At 38.7% G+C, this 21,445-nt stretch overlaps 1 protein-coding gene across 1 annotated transcript; it reads right to left on the bottom strand.

The window, feature by feature from the left end:
- Window positions 1–9,367: 9,367 nt before the first annotated feature.
- c1h16orf87 (chromosome 1 C16orf87 homolog) lies at window positions 9,368–17,840 on the bottom strand. The gene is made up of 4 exons (XM_071926152.2): window positions 17,603–17,840; window positions 15,641–15,740; window positions 14,341–14,517; window positions 9,368–10,882 (listed from the first exon to the last, which is right to left on the bottom strand). Exons 1-4 carry the CDS (start codon window positions 17,666–17,668, stop codon window positions 10,764–10,766), a joined length of 462 nt encoding a protein of 153 aa, XP_071782253.1. The 5' UTR covers window positions 17,669–17,840; the 3' UTR covers window positions 9,368–10,763.
- Window positions 17,841–21,445: the final 3,605 nt, after the last annotated feature.

The following is a 21,445-nucleotide window of genomic DNA, read 5'->3' as shown; positions in this document are numbered from 1 at the left end:
TGAATCTTGACACACTATCAGAAGCTTGGACCGGCTCTGACCTTTGAAGAGTGAACACTTCAACTGGATATTTTTGGCTTCTGCATGTCCTCTCGTAAAATTGTTTCTTTTTGCTGACTGGTGACTCCTTTGCTTCTCTGCTAAAAGACAAAAACCTGCCAAAAAATGAAGTCTGAAGGTAGCCAGCCTGGCAAGCGGCATAGTTTGTATTCTTCTACCTTGGTTAGTGCTATTCCGAGTGTGAGTGACAGGGTTTACGAGGGGGGAAAAGGGGTGGAGGTTTGTTCGTAACTCTGTCAAAGCTTTTGGGAAACCACCTCTCTAAATTCTCTAAATACTCTAAATTCAACATAGTGAAAATCTCAATGACCAACCTTGAACAAGCTTAGTTCTAGATAGATGGAGTCTGAGAATATTGTGAAACAAAACAGTGGACCTAACTTTGATCAACTGTTGTATATATCTTTTGATATCATCACATGAACACACATACAAAGACTTTTAACTAGATCTCTTCAAGAGCTTGTTGATACTGTATATAGCTCTCATTTGCACCCAAAATGCAGAACTGCAGAACGGCAAATATTCATTGGTTTGACTGATGGGATACACACTTCTCAGTTGGCCTCACTGAGTTTGGAGGGGCGACCGGGACTTGTTGCAAATTTAAGTTAATCACCATTTGGATCGATTTCATTCACTGCTATTTTTTTGCACGCAATCTACAGCTGATTTGTAAGCAGGCTGTATGAAACACAGCCTTTTATCCATTCTGAAGAGAAGTGTTGACTTGTCTAATACCTGTATACGACCTCTGACATTAGGAAGAAATATTCTTGGCTATAGCGCTGTATCTCAATGTCAGATTGGAATCCAGAGGGATCAGTGCTCTGTGAAAGGATATAAAAGGATGCAGGCATATGAAACTCAAATAAGGTTGTTGCCCCACAACCTAACTCTAGATACAGTATGTGATGGCGGTCAGAGTGTATCCTCATTGCTTGCCCTCAGTTGTAGTGTGTTTTGTCTGTTTAAGTGCCGTGATTGGCACAGCAGGCTGTACAAGCTTTTACCTCCTCCTCGGCTCGCATCTAACTGCATGTGTTCACAAATAGACAAAGAGACATGCAGATGAGAAGAGGATAGACTGGAACTGAATACGCACACACTTCTCTATATGAGTACACACTCATGTCTGCATGCATACTAACACACATGTGGTGGTACATACACACACACACACACACACACACACACTACACATTAATTCCAATTATCTGGTCACATTGCATGGACAATCATGGTCAATACTTCTTGTAAATATTCAGTTTCACAAATCCCTCATGACCAAATGGAATGGATTCCTCATTCTTTGGCAGCAGTGTGTCAATATTAGCCATGTCCAGGATGGATAAAGTCAGTGTGAAATTATTGGTTAATTGGCAGGCATAGCTGCAAGTAAAGGAGAAGAGGAAGTGAATCAATACCTAGCAACTGAATATGACAGCATTGGGGTTCTGCCGATATGGGTTTTTGAAGGCCAATACTGATATTTTTTGGACTGAAGCTGCCAGTAGCTGATATTTTAGCTGATATTCAATAACTTTAAATTACGCATAATGTAATTGCGTAGTTTATATATGGGGCATAGTTTGCTGTTTTCCTTCTCCAGTCACTTGGGAGGAATTGGCAAATGTTAATCAGCATGTTCTACTCTTCAGATTATGTGTATACACCCATAAATGATGTAATGAAACATTTTAAAGTCTGTGTGTATGCATACCCATCATTTATGGATTCTCCAATACCCTTTTCCCCACAGTGCAACAAATGCCTGTTTGATTTCAAAATATCACAGCATCCCATGTGGTTCACTGACCTATGAAATACAAGACTTATGGCTTATGATCTACAAGGTGACAAGAGTCCAGTATCTAGTAAAATGGTTTCATATTAAAGAAATTAAATCGGACTCCAGGGACATTAGTCACTGACTCATTATAACCTACTCAATCTGAATGCAGATTGATGGCCATGGTGATTCCAGTCCTATAATTCATGTCATGGTCCACTGTTTTTTATTACATCTGACCGAGGGCCACCCGCTATGAACTGGAATAAGACAAGCATGTTCTGCGTAATGAAATACATAATACATAATACTGCTTTCTCCAAAATCTCCCATTAAATTGCTGTCATACTCAGGAACCAGAGATGAAAAATATCCGGTAACCAGAATAGAGACGGCAGGGGATCATTCCACTCAGTATTGGCTATCAAAAGGAAAATGTGAAAATGCTAATACCAAAATGATTATTTAAGTTCATAGAAGTTTGGATGAGATTAAACTTGATCCATGTGGGGAAATTGTTTCATTGCAGCAGTAATGTAATAATATGATACAGCAAATAACATAAATAAGAATATAGCACAGGGGCTGGTGATTAAACATAATGCAACATTTCCTACAAATTGTCAAGAACATATTAAATGGAATGTATGAAAAACTATGAGTTACAGCATTATGAAGATGTGCAAAATAACAGCAGTGGAGCATACTCAGACAAAAAAAGAAATTAATATACCAAAAAAAATGAAATAGTTGCAGTATGGAATAAATGAGCAATTATTTCTGTATTGCTCTGATAAAGGCCTGGAGTAGGCCCAAATGTTTGCACTTTTACACTTTATACAATAAATAATAAATAAACAATAAATGTCAAGAAGAGGGTATTTTGATTTGTTGGAGTGCGGGTCCTTTGCATTCTTAAGCATATTAGATTTTTGTACCTACGCACCCACAACAAGGACAAACAGAGCAAAGGCGCAGTGAGTCACATTTTATACCTTGAATAGGACTATGCAATATTTTTAAAAAAAAACAATATATATGAGAAATGTACACATATGAGAGATAATATGGGAATACATTTCCCAGCAATAAGTTCAAGTTCATCGCAGATTTGTGGATGTGTTTCTTTTTTTTTTTTATCATCCTCTTACCGTAAATTTACAAATGTAGTCAGATACGTTGAATCCTCCTCTGTTGAGCAGGACGGATGTTCCCCTCATACTCCATTCATCCATCATCTATCCATCCATCTATCCATCCATCAATCCATCCATCTATCCATCCATCCAGGGCTACAAGAGAGCAGTGGAGCTCTACAACATGCTGGAGAACTACAAGCAGACAAACTGCTTTTAAATTAGATGAGCCCTCCCTCTCTGTTTTGGTCCTGAGCTAAGCAGGACCAAAACACACACACACACACACACACACACACACACACACACACACACACACACGGAAGCTTCTTCCTGCCGGGAGATAGCAGCTGTGTGAGATTAGAGAGGGTATGCAGGAAATGTGAGTGTCCTGTTTTATTAATAGGCACTTAGATTGGACAGTTTTGTTTTGGACGCTCTCTTCAGCTTTCGTAGTGTGTGTGTGTGTGTGTGTGTGTGTGTGTGTGCGTGTGTGTGTGTGTGCGTGTGTGTATGTGTGTTGGACATGTTTTTACAAAGCTGTTGAGGATGAAAGGAAAGACACACACACAACACACATTTTTTTTTAAAATCTTTTAACTGTCTTTTAATCCTGTCTATTCATATGTGTGTGAAAGAGAGAATATATAAATAAGAGAATATCTTGACATATCTAGCTGGAGAGAGCGAGAGGTCAGTCAGGGATTTGAACCTTCACTCTCCACCACTTAAACCTAGTGGCATCGTGTTGCAGTCTGTGGTCCGTTGGTCGACTCCTGTCAAAATGTCAGCAAATAACTTCTGCAGAGACCTCTTCTTTTATACACTGGCTTCCAGTCAGTAATGGCTGGTCAAAAGAGGGCTTTCAGGTGAAATAACACACCTTCTGGCGGCCATTTTGGAGATCTACAGCTCTACAGCTCTTGGGCAACAGAGGCTGTGAACAGCTGGTTGCATTTCTAAACCTACGACTTGGCCGTCTCAACACAATTGAGTGGACATGGGTCATTTCTGTCCTGTTTTTGACGGGGGAAATGATCATTTCATCGCTGATGCATCTAATCGATTTTGTGATCAGACAACGTCTACTTGTTAGCTAGCTAAACCTGCTCAACTGTCATCATTGTCTTGTTAACCGCAGTGTTCTCACGTATTTGGTGTGAGACACATGCTTTCAGGTTCAGTCTCGCCAGTTTAAAATATAGCAAGCATTTAAAATATAGCAAGACTCCGTCAGAGCAAAGTGAGTAGGCTATTCTAAACACATCAGCTAGCACAATATCTTTTTCCCCTACATGATGAGATCAGATTGGCTCATAGACAGTAAGCACAGACTGTGGATTGGCTCATTTTCTCCCGCAGAACTGATATGCGTTGCTCTCTGTGCATGTGGCACATTCTGAAAATACAGAGCGAGTTCTCCAGATGGTGGTTAGAGGTAAGAACCTGCAGCCACTGTTAGCCTATTACCTGGAATATATGGTATCGCTGCTAAGGCTGTCACCCGTCCAATATATGTATGGAATCGTCTTAATACTTACTTGATGAAGAGTAAGATGTTGCATTCCTTAAGGAGTAAATATGAACCAATAAGGATTTGTTCTGCATTTCTGTTATGTATTATATTATGAAAGTGAGAGTAATACAATTATGAATAGTAATGAAACCAGTTTCATTATAAAACGTGACCACAGGGTAAATCGTGAGCTGGGGAGCACCAAGAGTTGAACTTCCATTTACAGTTTTTAACAATTGGTTCCAAGCATTTCTCAACACGGAGTTTTGAGTTTTTCAAAGCCGTTAGCACAACAATGTTCAATGTGAACCAAACTGTGAATGAGTTTTCATTGCTTTGACACAAAATGCACACAATTTTCAAAATCCATGAATTCTCACTCAAAATCAACCACCACCAAAAGATTTATGGTCATAACCTAACATTCAAACAAAAGTTGACAGCTAAATGAAAATACTGCATAATATAGTGAAAATGATAAAAACATTTTAAAAAAAAAGATAATCAGAGACCAGAGACAAACAGTGAATCACCATCTCTCCTAGACATGCCTGGATATGGGCCGAACATTGCCAGGATGGATGAAGCATGCAAAAAGATTCTTCCCCCAGTGTATTTCGAGAGACGACATAAGGTGTGATGCTGATGAGAACATGAGGCCAAATGAACAAGACAGGCAGACTAAAAATAAGTATTGTTTGTGGTGATTTTTTTCATTTTTACTGTAAATTATGCCAATGTTACTGTATTACATTATTGGAATTATACAACCTGGATCCACATTACATACTTTGAAGCCTTTTCTGCAGTATTTCTGTTGTGTATAACTCTTTCGCTCAGTATAGTACACAGGAGAACAAGAGGTCCCATTCTGTTTCACAAGCAAAAGTAAAATAAGCAAATTATCGACAGTATACATATTTTATACTAGGCCTATCAACCAAAGATCCACATAACACAAAGCTATCAATGCAGCAGTATTGATAGCTGTCCTGTTTTCTGGGTCAGTGTGTAATACTTGAACAAATACTCTACTTAACAGGCGACAGTAGGCTATCTACTGTTTTGGTTGACTTATTCAATGTTGGGACATGCCTTAATTGTTTTGAGAATTTGATTGCATTTAGTGCACAAAATTCACTGTTTGGTCAAACAGCGGTTTAGTGCTGACAGTTGCATTGAGGGTAGAAGTGAACTCAGTAAGCAATTGTGAAAAACTAAAAATGGCGTCTTCCTCTTCCTCTTCTTCAAGCCCTCCTGTCAAACACAACAGATTATAAAAGCATTGCTGTGAATTCACATTCACAGCAATATCCATGGCTTGTCATTGTATGAAAGAATCAGTACAAAGCACACTGCAAAGCCTGCACAGGGGTTTTTTCTGTTGCTTTTCAGAGGGTAATATGTGATATTAAGCAACGGCAACAGTCAAGATATCAGAGTCCAGAAGACTAAAGCAGCAATTTCACAATTTCTGTCATCACTTCCTGTGCGCCAGAGAATTTTTCCTGGGAAAGACCAACCAGACACCGGGTGTCTACAACAGCAAATGGAAAAGCTTTCATCAACTGGGTATAGGTTGAATCACTATTGTGTTATATCAATGGAGAGAAGATAGAGAGTAGGAAATTGGCCATTGATTTATATGAAAATGTTGCCGATTATTACATAAAAATAATAATGAATTGGATTTATTCAATACTATAGAGCTAGACAGTGTGCAAACCTGCAGGACTTGGTTGCAGCTGTAATGTCAACCTCCATGACAGTTGAATCAGTAGAATCACACTGAGATTCTTAACGATCTAGACAGGAGTCACCTTGGTCTTCTAATAGTAATGGCAGTAGAGGACAGGATCCTCCAGAGAAAAAGAGCAGCTCGGTCTTGTTGAGACTGACTGTGAAGCACAGTCAATGTACAGCATGTGTAGCAGCTAGCTATAGCTACAGTCATTGACAATATATACAGTCCAACTTTCTAAGACAGGATAGAAAAAAGGATGGAACAACTTCAGAGGTTCTACTTTATAGGAAGCACCAGTATTGTCTTTTCACCACTATTGTCTCTCCATGTACAATGTAGACAGTTCTACAATTCAATACTAAATCAACAACTAAAATCTTCCCATATGGGTCACTGGGACTAAATATAATCAAATGGGGGTCTGTGTGTGTCCCTAATGTGTGTCTACGTGGGGATCCATGATATGAAAATATTTGAGGATCTGAACCTGATCTACATTCACTCAGGTAACACATGGGAGCTGCCCAATTCATGGCCACAAACTGACTTCTCTCCCCTTCAGGCTACAGCGTTGTATTTAGTTATATGTTACTGCACTCCAGTGGAGGAAAGATAAACTACATCATGTCGACGTGTCCACATAAAGACGAAATCAGCACATTACTGAAGGAATTATCATCTTTGCTTTGCTTTAATGAGAAGGAGGCCAAGATGGTTTCACTCTAGGTGGCTGTGTTTTTTTATTTTCCTCATCTGACAATTTTGAAGAGTTTGTGATTAAAATCACTCACAAATATTTTGAAATGCTGTAAGGTGACACATTACACATGTAAGAGCTCAGTCTGGTTTGAATTTCTTCCACTGATGTAATGGGCAAAAATCTCCACCACGGTCCTTTCTGTGTGGAGTTTGCACGTTCCCCCGTGGATTTGTGTGGGTTTCATCCCACAGTCCAAAGACGTGCAGGTCAGGTGAATTGAAGACTCTAAATTGCCCATATAATAGGTGTGAGTGTGTTTGTGCATAGTATGTATATATAGTTTGGTATATAGTGATGTAGTATAGTATATGATGGTATGTTGAGCCCTTTGAGACATGCTTATGATAAAGGGCTATATAAATAAATATGACTTGAACCTCTGAAAAGCTTCACAAAGATAAGCATCTTGAGACTGAGCTGATTTCACTGTGTAGGAAAACCATGACATGAAGGAGGGCCTGCTAGACCTGCAGACATATTCCAGATTAAGGAATCTGAAGCTGTAGGATGAAAACATAAGAGATGCTGTCATCGGAATCCTCCAAGCATCAACAACAAACTGAATGACTTGATGGATGCGGTGCCTGGGACAGCAGAGAACTGATGGACCCCCCCCCCCCCCCCCCCCCCCGTCATACATATCTATAAAAATGACTGGCCGTGTGCTTCAGTTTCGGTTTAGTTATTTTTAATCTGGCCAACACACAAAGCCCGCACACACAGACACATGTACACACACATGCTAGCACATGCACACTCAGCTCACGTGGCATAGAAATACCATCATGCACATAATTGAAGAGCTGATACTAAAATACATCTTATATGAACAACCCATGTGAAGAATTATGGAATTATAGTCAAGAGGAGTGACTTCAGTGCTTTTTTTAAATTGTTTAGGTGAGAAGTTGATAAAATGTGGAGGGAGTGAATTCCATATGTTGGAACCACTATAAATGATACCAAACTGAGATCTGAGGCAACAGTTCAAGATTCAAGATTCAAGATTTCAATTGACTTGAACTTTGAATCTTCAATATTGGGCCAACAATAATGAATTCTAACCAGTGGTGACAAGAGAAAATTGCTATGTAATCTCTGCAGCAATGTTGAGGCCTGTAGCAACTCATGATATAATAAATGTCAGATAATGTAATAATGAAAATAAAATAAACTGTACCTCTAAATGATTCAAAAATGAAATAAATTATTCTGTTATCCAGCAGTTATTACATTATCAGTCACTCCATGGCCCATGTTGCAGTGAAAAGCAGGGAAGCACAGTCCTAACCATGCTTGGCCAACAGCACCAAGATATATAAGATATTCAAGCAGGGGTGTAATGGTAATTAGATTTAAATGTGAATACTTTGTACCAAATATGGCAATAGGCCTGGAATAATACAGTAATCAGAACAAGCATAATGCAGTAATGGACATTTTGAGATCTAAAAGAAAAGCAGCCACAATTGGTTGCAAATTCTTCCCTTTTAATAGCAAAGTTCTAATTTAAGTGGATTTGCTTTAAACATTTCATTTACAGGTTTTTGGAGCAGAATGCCATGGGACTAGGCTTCCCCCTGATGTAAATTCCATGAAAAAATGCAGGAGAAAATCCTGATTTCTTCTGGTCTTGTGAGGGTGACATGTTGAAATGGCTTTTCAAAGAAGAGGTTTTCATTTTGGCAAGATTTTTGGAGAGAACCTGGAAAAGAAGGCAGAATATTTTGTACCCGTAGCTTCTCTGTATATGTTGTGGTCCAGTTGATATAGATCCTGTTTGTTGATTGCTTGGGTCGCCATTTTTGGATGTGTTTCTGTGCTGTACTATGTGTACAATACAATATACTGTATAGTGTCTTGTAAGCCCATGTGGGCTGGGCACCTAGTGGTGCAAGACACAAATCAATCCATGACTTTTTCATGACTTCCCATAACTATGTAATGAATGTGAGAAACAAGTTGCATTCCGTTATATTCTTGTAAAGTAACCCATTTGTAAAATTCCCTGACTTCCCCAGAGAATTTATCAAATTCTTTGACTTTGCCTGTCTGGAATACACCTCTCTAAAGTCCATAACATTCCAGGAATTCCATGAGCAGTGAGAAGCCTGAGGAATGGCGTTCCAGACACAGTTCTAATGGTACGTTCAGATTACAGGCTACAAAGCAGCAGAAGTTATTTATTTTCAATGGAAGCCGGCAACACAAAGCTACAAACGCCAGTGCGTAAAATATAGCAGCGTTTTGGGCGTGCGCAGGTACAAACTTAAATTCATCTGGCTTCAACTTTTTTCCACACTATGATAATGTGGCGAAGCGCGAACCAATCAGAGCAGGCTACAGGGAGGTAGTTATATTTACTTTATTATTATTTAAGTGATTATTTCAGTTGACAAGAACAATTATTTGCCAAATAAAATAAAAAAGAGACAAATTCAAAGCTATGACAGTATGACATTATTAGTTGGTACACACAATGTGACATGAAGCACCAACGACTACCCAGGCAACACTTTTCTTCTCCGTTGGCGACAATGTAGCTTGGTACGCCAGACCGTTTTGTAGCTTTTGTAGCCTGCAATGTGAACGCACAGGGTTGGGAATGTCTCGAACTCCAATAGCTGGTGAGTTTTTGTTCCAAAACAGATTACGGGCCAGAAAGTGAGTTTTGAAAGCCAGAAATCTCCACATCTGGCCAAGTAATCTTTGAGTCATTGGTATTGATCAACGACCCTATCAACCCCTCGCAGATATATTAGGGTCATTTTGTGCTATGTGGCAGTAAAAACATGCGCTGAATGCATGGTACTGTATTTTCACTTCAGCAGGGTGGGGGTTTGAACCTGGGTCCCCCGGTAGCAGGATGGTCTACCTACTCACTCAACATTACTGAGAGGTCAGTGACAACACCAACATCCCACACAACAGCCCAAATCTTTATTGCATTTTACACTATCGGTTTTAACACTTTTTCAACAAGATAATCTATACCACATAATGGAATACATGTCATTTTTTTCTTCTATATCCGATACTCCAACAATTACCAACATTTGATAGGCTTTATTCTGAACAATAAACAGGTTGGTCATCATGTTCAGTTCACAAAAAAAAAAAAAAAAAACACATACTGGCACCAAAAGCATCTCAGTCCCTTCACTTAAAATGGAGCTGAGGTGAGTTTAAGATGTTTATTGGATAACCCAGTCCACATATTTCAAATATGACTAATATGTTTCTTGAAATAAGTCTCTCTCTGGGTCCTGCAATGAACTCTCTGCATTTTAAAATGTGTGGGCATCATTTCAGCTTCTGAACACAGTCAAGGAGGCTGTTGATTCATATATTCAGGTATTTATGTCTACAGAACAGGTAGGAAATAGCATCAATGCCCCTTTCCCTGGCTCTATCGCTGTTGTTGTTTATCTTACAGCACACAGACCATTTTAATGCTTTTAGTCCATCAAAACCATGCACGTCTGTGGCGGGTGTATACTTCAAAGGGGGAAAAAAGGATGTAGAGCTGGAATTTAGGAACTGCAGTTGTTCCAAATCGATGACTACACCCTCGTCTCTAGCTCCGGCCATTCTTCTGGGCCTCATCCACTCGTCCAAATGAAGCACACCCAGGTAAAAGTTCAGCTCCAGCCAGAGCCGCCCTCTTTGGTCGTCCTCTTGCCGTTTGATAGCGTTCCCATGATAAAGTCCTCTGTAGTCCTCTGTCTCAGTGTCCCAGGAATGGAGGATTCAATCTATAAGATCAGCCTTTGACCCAGGATCTTGCGGTTGATCTCAGCCAAGGCCACAGAAAACACAAAGGCCTTCTCATCAGAAAGATTGGCATAGATGTCCACTTCTTTCTCTTGTTTCTCTGTGGACAAATTTACATGTACAGAATGAATCACAGAGAAAGAATGCACTTCGTAGCATTCCTATTATAGCAGCTGTGAAGCAATAGAAGCACTAGGAAAAATTGACCTTGCTGAATTCAAAACATTCCAAATGAAGACTACAATATATTCTAGAAGGGGAAAAAATTAAGGGTGCCACACTTGCAGCAAATTCTGTATAAAATTGTCACACAAGTTCAGACGGGAGAGACATTAACACTGATAAATTTGTCCATTGATTAATTCATTGATATTACTGAACCAATTGTCTTTGTTAATGCCATTGTCATGGTTGCTAACTGAGTCTTGTCATGATTGTTGTTTGTAATTTGGCAATACGTAATCTTGTATTTCATGCCAATAAAGCACATTTGAATTTAAACAGGAAAACAAGCACGGAATTCGTGAGTAGCTGCGACCTGTTTGGCTATGTGAAACCAAATACAAAAGCCTAATTTGCCAAGCCTGGGATTAGCGCCCGGGACACCCACACGAGAGTCCGCTGCCCTATCAAGTGAGCTAAAGCACCAGCATGGTATTGCATTGTAGGTATTATATATCTATATTCCTTATATGTGCAGTGTGTTTTTTCTAAATTTTTTGTGTGCCATGTCAGTCATCCCGTAAAGAGTGTCTGTCCTCTTAGACGAGATGATTATGCAGAGGCAAAGCTACAAAGCATGATTTATTCAGAAAGGAGAGAGATCGAGAGAGAGGGAGAGAGAGAGAGAGAGAGGGAGGGAGAGAGAAAGAGGGAGAGAGGGAGAGAGAAAGAGAGAGAGAGAGAGAAAATACCACCTTTAAATGATTAATCCTCAGCTCTGTGTCACGAATGTGGCTAATCAACAGTCTTATAGTATGTGACTAAGGTGAAAGACTGAATACCACGACAGATTCCATTACCCTCACCAGAAATTATCTTTTGCATAATGGTTGAGTGCTGCTTGTAGATCTAGAAACTGTCATCTATCCATTATTTTAAAGCCCTGAAATATATCAATCAGAGCCCACATTATAGTGTTATAGTGGTAATCTATGAGCTCCTCGATTTACTGATCTTGTCTCTATCTTTGTTGCTGTGTGCTCATTGCTGTGGTGTTTCTGCACTGCACTTCCCACAGATCACCTGTCAATCAAACAGTGTGTCCAGTACTGTGACGTCTTTCTCCTTGGATTTTCTGTTGATGCGGTTTGAGTGTCTGTAGTGTCTTTTCTCTGTCTGTTCAGTCATGGTGGCTATCACTGCTCATGCTAACTAGCCGGTTCTTCTTCTGTTTATTCCAGACTAACAGAAACGTAAAACGCATCACTTCCTGTGTAAGGATTTTTCTCAGGAAAGAGCTACCAGACACCGGGTGTTTAAAGCAGTAACTGGAAAAGCTTTCATGAACTGAGTATAGGTTGAATCACTATTGTGTTGCATCAATCGGCGATAGAGTAGCAAAAGTGACGTTTATTTATATGAAAATGTCGCAGATGACAACTTTTAAGTCTACATAATCCTATATGTTTTGAAGATTCTCTTTCATTGTACTCCAGATTTCATAGGAGTCATTTATTACAGTACATTTTGTCAGTTTGTTTAAAAATGTTGAGTTATGGCAGTCTGTCAGTGTGGGAAAAGGGGCGAGTGTTCTGCCTGTTAAATTTATGAATTAAACCAGGAGTGTACGCAGTCATGAACAGGGCTGGCCTGATATACTGCAAGAAGAAAAAGCAGTAGAAAAAAATAAAGAAAAATGCAGTACCATTTACAGTCAGACATTTTCATGCACTGTGGGCTAAATTTGAAAAAAACACTGTGGATCAGAGGTAAAAGTCTGAAGATTCTGTATCGCTGGTTTGGTATCATTTGAATGTAAAATGTTTGAGGAGTTAGCTTTGATTAATTTTGCAGTTTTTTTATATCATAATAATAATAATAATAATAATAATAATAATAATAAGAAGAAGAAGAAGAAGAAGAAGAAGAAGAACAGAAATACAGGATGTACCAGCAGCAGAGCTGGCCTGCCCGTTACTAGGAATAAAGCAATTATCTGACGAGCGGAAAATCCAATAATTTGCCCACCAGTTAATTTTTTGGGTCCAGTGTCTGCTTGCCAACGAAAGCTGTATTCTCGGCCATCACATATAATATACGCTATCTTAGAAATTACAGAGTAAAATGGTTATTACATTAGGCCTACTGCAACATTCTTTTTCAATACAGAGAATCATTTAATAGTTTGTATTTTGCTCATGTCTTTCATAATAACTAGCACAAAACATTTTATTAGGCAGTAAACAGCTGTAAATGGAAATTGCACACTGTGTGTTGAACTTTTGAGGTCTAATGTGTTGAAATATGAAAATTAGCTTTGATCTTTAAAATCTATCGAATGACTTCAATGACGAAAAGTTTCACAAAGCATCAACAACTATATTACAGTTTTTTACAATTGGTTACAAGCATTTCTCAATACTGAGTTCACTTTTTCAAAACGCTTCACACAGCTCTCTGCACCGACATGCAGCTTGGCACAACAGTTCATTTCATGTCCAAAATGCACCAAAACTACCAAAACACTGCATGCATGTCTCAAAATCAAATCATTCTAGTGAAACACCAGCACTAGCTTTCTCCCAACAAGAACACTTCAGTCAGAACACAGTGACCTAAAAAACACATCTGGTAGCATTACAGTTGATGCACCATTTTATGTCAGTCTTTGAAGTAATACATTTATTTTGCCCGTTCTAGTTTTTCTTTTGTATATTTTTTTTCTTTTGTGATTGTAATTACTTTGCTCTTTGGTTGATAGTATAAGAAGTATAGAAGTGTATTGCTGGTGGTTGAGTTTGATTGGGAAAATAATTGTGGTCATTGAATGTATTTTGTGTCAAAGCAATGAAAAATGATTCACAGTTTGGTTCACATAGAACACTGTTGTGCTAACTGTGCGAAGAGTTTTGAAAAACTCAACTCAGTATTGAAAAATGCTTGTAACCAATTGTAAAAAAAACTATAAATAAACTATAAATTGCTTTTCATATTTTTCCTAATTTCTGTTGTAATTTAAGCAACATTTCCGAAACTGTCCATATGCCAGTGCCATAAAGGAAATTATCCAGGATGAACTAAATAATTTCTACAGATCAGATAATATAGGGAGTGCCATTTTTAAGAGGCAAAATAGGAAACAAAACTACAGATACGTTTCATCAGTCACCCTGGCAAAAAAAAGGATTAAAATGCCCTATAGGAAGAGAAACTATCAGTGAATGTAACAAGATTTTAACCTTAAACCTCGACCTCAAAGCAGAAGGCAAGGAAACTAGACTGTACAGTTCTGTTGTGTTCTGCCTTCTGTTCTGCAAACACACATAATATATGAGGAGACTGAATACTGACATTGTAGATCCAATGCAGAGGTATGTAAAACAGCCATTCTTTTACCTTTCTCCTCTTCCTGTTTCTTCAGCCCCACCGTCTTAGGTCTGCCCCGCCCTCTCCGGATGGGATCTGATTGGCTGTTGGACCGGGATCTCCTCCTGTTCTCCATGTCATTGGTTAAAGGAGAGTCGATTCTGTCTCGACGAATGCGCTCCGTCCTCCTCCGCTTGTCCAGCTTGTCTGAAGCAGAGAGCAGGCGACACAATTTACAATTTTTTTTTTTTGAAGGCCAGTACCAGTATTTTTGGACTGAAGCTGCCAATAGCCGATATTCAATTTCTTTGAATATATACATTTTTAAATTTCACCATTTCCACACCAAAAAATTCAAACTCTTCAGTGTTTCCTCCAGAATTGTATTCTTGTCAGGGTGGAAAAGCCTCTGAAACAGCACTGAGATCATGGGACACTGAAATTCTTCACTAATAATATTAGAATGAATTCAGGTTAAGGCTGTCACTTAGACAACCAATGTAGTATTAATTCTCCAATAAATATGTTATCAATCAAACTGCATCATATCCATCATATCAGAGCTAGGCGATACTGACTAGACCAGATCTGATTTTTAAGGACAATATCAGTGATATAACAACTTCTTACTGCTCTTGAAATGCTGGAATTGTCAGTTGCATCATGTTTAATACCTACCATCTATTATATTTTTTATTTGTTGTATCCCTTTATTATTTTGCTGCTGCAACTACCAAATTTCATCTCAAGTTTCATCTCATGACAAACCAAACGTGTTTGGACTCGTTTGTGACTTGTAATGTAAATTTGTGAGCCTGGATATGGCTTTCCAATATTGAGCATACAGTATGTGTACAAGGAGAAGGCCTAGTAGCCTAATTTCAACAGTGCTGCAGAGAGAGAGAGAGAGAGGGAGAGAGAGAGAGAGAGAGAGAGAGAGAGAGAGAGAGAGAGAGCTGTTTCCAGGATCCCCTCCCCCAGCAGACTATAGGCTGCACTCACTCTAGAGCAAACAGCCATTTAAACCAGCCAGCGCTGCACCACTTAAAACTCCTGCTAGTCAACCAACTCACACTCATGCAAAAAACTACATTTACATTGCAAAATGAATTAAGTGGCAAGCTATAACAAACTGACATGTCAAGATGCAAGGGGCTTAATATTTTTGGCTCTGTGATATTTTAAAAGGGTTTTATATCAGTAATGACAACAACAAATTCTACACATGTTCAGAATAAGTAAACAGGCGTTCTCATACATAAGGCTGAAATATATTTGTATATATACATGACATAATCATCACTAGGTTTGTGTGATTTGAGACTGTTACCTGCTATTGCCGGAGAAGTCCTCTCATTCAACTTGGCATTGAGAAGCTTTCTGCTAATAAACACATAACCACAAGTGCAAGACTTGCAAGCAACTGGAATCTAGAGAGAAACAGACCGAGAAACAGGGTTAGGTCACTAGCCCAGAGAGCGTCACGCCAAACTCGATTAAAAAAATCTGGCAATTTCGGCCAATTTAACACGATTTAAGACATATTATAAATCATTAAGGTCTTCTGGTAAATTCGGCATACGAATAATCCATCAAGCAGCAGTTATTTCAATAATATCTCAACTTTTAAATCTGGTTCACGTTGCTCTCTACCGCCCTCCACTGTGTACTTTGTTTGGGGGGCGATAACAGGCAAACCAATTCTAAAAGTTGAAATTACTGAAATAAAACACTGCTTGGTGTATTGGATGTATGCCGGATTAAAGGCTGGATCCTAATGGGTACTTCGTATGAGGTCTTGAGTAGTGTTCTACCAGAAATGCTGGTTTCCCCATAATCAAGGCAACAAAAATTGCCATATTTTTGAATGGAGATTGGCGACACGTTCTCTCCATACAAGAGAGAACAGCGTCTATCGGGGCTATGGCAGACCACGATATATAGCGCCATAATATGCAAACCTAACCAGAATACAGAGTAACGTAATACATAGGCTTATTTGCCTTTGTAATATTTCAATGGGCGTGGAGGAAGAATCCCCCATTTGAAACATAAGGCAGGCTGAGGCTGCTGGCCCTCCATATTCATGAAAAAGTCCTTGACGAAAATGTAGGCGAAACTCTTAAATCCTTGTGTTGGACTGGTTTCCTGAGCCACAGGCTATCAACACTCGTGGAAATGAACGTTTCATCCACGTATATACCCCGTTATTTGAATTCAAAAAACGAAGTCATCACGCTAAATAAAAATTTTACATTAGGAAATTATATAGGCAGATGCAAATGTCGCCCCGTGGACAATCGTATGGCTTAGTCTATAAGGAAATCGTATTTTGTATGTCGTAACTTTGATTTAGGCTGCTAACTAATATTCCTGCGTTAGCGCAATAATGCTTGATGTTATTATATTTCTGACGTGAACAGCGTGGTACGGACTGTGTACGATAAACCACAATACCAGTATGATAACATTATGTCTAAACGAGGAAACGCTGTGGCACTGACTAATGGCAAAAACAATGACACTGTAAATTGTTCACCATATTACCTCTACTGGGGTATTATTTTGGACGTGTTGTCAACAGACTACAAAGTACATAGGCCTATAGCATTTAAGATTTAATTCACCGGAGGATCAAATCCCCCCACAATCTATACTGAATTAGCCCCGATATCGCTTATGGAGAATCACGCCAAAATCCATTTAAAAATGTGGGAATTTAATGATTCGTTGCTTAACGGCAAGACTAATACGCTATAAAATATGTCACAAGACTTATTCCGAACCAATGGAGTCCACTCTTCAGTTCGGGATATATCCAACACACCAAGCACCACTCATTTTAATAACATTCCAACTTTCAGAATTGGCACACATTGCTCGCTATAGTCCTCTACTGTGTATTTTGGTGGAAGAATGTGGGAATAACAGGGGAACCAATTAAAAAAGTACAAATTTAACTGAATTACAATAGTTCTTGGTGGATTATATATATGCCGAATTTAAGAGTGGTTCCGAATGATTCACAAAATGTATTGAGTATTATTTTATAGGTCATGTATCTTTGTCAATAAGAAAGGCAACATTAAATTGCTATATTTGTGAACACAGTTTGGCGTGCCTTTCTCTCCATAAGATAGAACGGCACGCATCGGGGCTAATACTGAATTCCATTTCCGTATTAAGAGTACAGCCCCGTATATTTATGCTGCCATCATGGTTATCAACAAATCACGAAAAAGTAGGAATCACAAAAAATGTTCAATAAAAATATCCAAATATATTTTCTCACCTGTTGGTCGCATTCAGGACATGATTTTGTAGCCATTTTGACTTTCTTTGTTTTATTTGCCGACATAGTCTCCTACTTCAGCCGCCCGATAGTTATGCAGTAAAACTTCTCTCTGCAATACATGGAAGGCAGCTGATCAGCTCCAACACACCAACACACCACACACACACACACACACACACACAAACACACTGCACACACACACCGATGTCGATAGCTACACATTCACATCTACACACTACACGCACACACACTACACTGCACAAACTACACTAATAAGGCTCTGAGCATGCGCACTGAGACTCATACTTAAAGAACAGCCTGCTGATATGCTGCGTTCAAATCCCATGGAAAAGATGGAGGATAGAGGTTTCCTACTTAAAAATACTGTTCACCTCAGCTTTCAGCTGGTAAATACTACTAGAAAATAACATTCGCCCCAGCCTTCAACTGTTAAATACTACATGGGAACTCTGGGTTTTGCCAATGAACCCCGATTTCTCCAACATCCTGAATTCTGACATCACCAACAAGGAAATATAGGACTTTCAGGTGACATAACACACCTTCTCCCAGCCATATTGGAGGTCCTCAGCTCTTAGGCAACAATGAGAATAGCTGATTAGGCCTATGTTTCTAAACATATTTAGAAACATAATTAGCTATTCTCATTTTAGAAACATAATCAGCTATTCTCATTGTTTAGAGAGTTTAATTCTGTTGAGACAACCAAGTTGTCTGTATACAACTTGGTCTCAACAGAATTAAATAGCCATGGTTAATTTTGGTGATGCTTTTGATTGGAAACTCATCATCACTGATACATCTAATCGATTTTGTGTTTAGATAATGCTAGCTTGTTAGCTTGCTAACTATAATAAGCTGTCTATCAGCTAACCATCGCCGTCTCGTAAACAGATTAGCTAACATATCTAGTAGAAGGGTTAGTAGAGGCTGGTAGTCGTATGAAGCGTGGAAATACACTATTTTGACTCGCGGCTGTCTATACACAATAAAGACAGAAAATCAATATATTATATGATCTCTTTATTTATTGCATCAAAATGTCTGTTTCCCGAAGGAATGAGTGATGATACACACTCATAAACTCTCTATAGAGTACCATAGACACGCTAAGTCCCTATTGTAATAGGCTACTAGTAGGTCTATTATAGTGATCTTTCGCTCTGTGTGTTTAAGGCTGTATTTTAGCCTAACTTTTTTTTCTCTGGGTTAGATTACCGTGTAGCCTAATTGTTATCCATCTTGTCAGCTCTGTGCCTATAAATGAACATATAGTCTAAAGTAGCCTAACTGTCTATTGGAGTTTTCTGATTGAAGCCACAGACTGAAACCAAAAACTGTGATGTGACTGCCACGCCTTCTCAAAGCACCAAGCTGGTCGCAGTTTATCATGAATTACGCTGCAATTTGTAGTTTGTTGTAAAGCAGGAACTCAAATGTAGGCTATCATCACTAAGTGCATGTGTGGAAAAAGCTGATCACCTAAGTACAATCTACAATACTACAATCATGGCATTTTTATGGCCTCAAACGAGTCTGAACATGTGAACACTTCCAAGTAGCCTAAGTGCTTTTAAACATATCCTGACGCTTTTTCCCATGGGACTTGAATGCAGCATAAAACTGAGCATGCGCAGTTAGTGGCCTTACAGTAGCAGCTTGTGTGCTGAGTAGGCACAATTATATTTGCTGGAAATAGATGTTGCCTGACAAACGCTATATGAAATAAGTAAATACTATTTAAAATTGAGTAAAAAGTCACCAAGGTAAATTTATTATAATTCTAGAAATTTAATAGTTTATGAATCCCCACAGAACCTACAAAATATTGCTATTTTGTTCCCATCCCCCATTCTGAGACCATATGCTTGTACTGCATTAGTGGTAAGGGGATGAGAGAAAAATTATTCTATGTTATGTACTGTGTAAGTGTATACCAGATCTTATCATGGCTATGAGCTGTTGAACAAAAGACGAAATTGAAATGAATATGAGAAGATTATAACTATTAAAACATTCTGCTATTCTGTGATGCTGGTGAAGCAGCATTGTTTCCACTGGATCTCAAGGATCATAGCATTGGAAAAGAGCAGTAACTCTAGCTGACCATTGGCAGTGGTTTGTGGTGTAGCTAGCTTGAGAGTAGTGTCTTACTCACTTGAAAAATATGTCTTTCCTACTTTTGCTCTCTAGCAGCCATGTGCCTTTTCTCATACCTTGAATATTTATAAGGCAACGAAAGACTGGTGTGTGTGTGTGTGTGCATGCTGTGAAGACGTGCATGTGTATGTATGGGTTTTCTAGAATAGATATGTGGAAAAACAAATTCCAACCACCTTGTGTACAATGGCCAATAAACTAATCAAGATTAGATTAAACCTTTATGATTCCCTGTGGAAATTGGGGTGGTTTTGCTGCAGCAAAACAATAATAGGATACAGTAAAGAAAAAATCAATATCAATAAGAATCAAGCAAATGGGGTATTGAACATAACCTATAGTTACCCTCATATATCAGTTACCCTTGTACCCTATAGTTACCTTAGTATCCTACATCAATTACCCTTGTACCCCCTTGTATCCTATATCAGTTACCCTTGTACCCTATAGTTACCCTAGTATCCTATCAGAACTACGCCATCTAATCAGTTTTCCATTTCATGTGGGTGCTGCAGTTAGAGAGAAGATAATGGTGTTTTTTGTCTTCAAACAATAGATGGATATTGTCTTGTGAAGTCCAACTCGCATCAGCCGTTTCTGGTCCATTGGCTCGTAAAGTCGTACCAAAACACACGGCTGGTAAAACTATTTTCAACATGTAATCCATACAGATTATTCATTCATTCACTCTGGCACCCTGGACAGGTCCCCAGTCCGACACAGTGCTAACGCAGATAGACAAACACACACATTCCTACCTACGGGCAATTTAGAGTCTCCAATCCACCTGATTGGCAGGAGGAAACCCAGGAGAACAGCAAACTCCACACAGAAAGGGCCGGGAATCAAACCTGCAACCTTCTGGCTGTAAAACAACAGTCTGCGACACTGTACCGCCCATTACAGACTGATTTCTGATTATGTAAAATGTAACCCATTACAGATTACTGACTGAGATTGGAATCAGCAACAACTCCCAACACAACAATGCACTCTAATCTACAAAGGTACAGAGGCTAAAAACTCATCCATGCACTGATTCAGACCAATAAACAACTTGACTTGACTTAATGACTTTCAATTACTTTTGGATTACTTCGTCTTCAAAATCCTGGGAATATTCAGTTAAATTAACATGAATTATTTTACACAATGTTATTTGAATAGTGTTACCATCTTTATACCTTTATAACGTGTTAAACCCCCCCCCCCCCCCCCCCCAACTGTATTTGCAATCTGACTGTTATAGAGTAAATGTTTTTAAAATAATCTAAAATAAGATGTAACAGCTTTACATGTAATCTCCTGTTCCTAGGTCATGACTTCTTGTTTTTTTTTTCCATATTTGTTCACATTTTTATTTTTTGTTTGCATTTTTATGAAGAGAAGGGTTAAAAAATAAACAAGGGCTTATTCTGTTAGAAAAATTGGGACTTGGATGCCATCAAGTGGTGGCATATGAAACAACAAAGCTGAGCTCTACTGTCAGTTCACAATGAAAACTGCTGAGCGCCACAGCACATTAATATGGCAATTAATATTTAACATTAATTAATATTGAAAAAGTTACCCTATATCATATCATAATAATAAAAAAATGTTCTTAATTTTGGCTACAAATGAGTGATGAAAATAATATCAAACAAATGAATATGAAAA

Source organism: Centroberyx gerrardi, chromosome 1, assembly GCF_048128805.1.
Source record: "Centroberyx gerrardi isolate f3 chromosome 1, fCenGer3.hap1.cur.20231027, whole genome shotgun sequence".
In the NCBI taxonomy this organism is placed as follows: domain Eukaryota; kingdom Metazoa; phylum Chordata; class Actinopteri; order Beryciformes; family Berycidae; genus Centroberyx; species Centroberyx gerrardi.
This window is presented reverse-complemented; position numbering and strand designations above follow the sequence as displayed.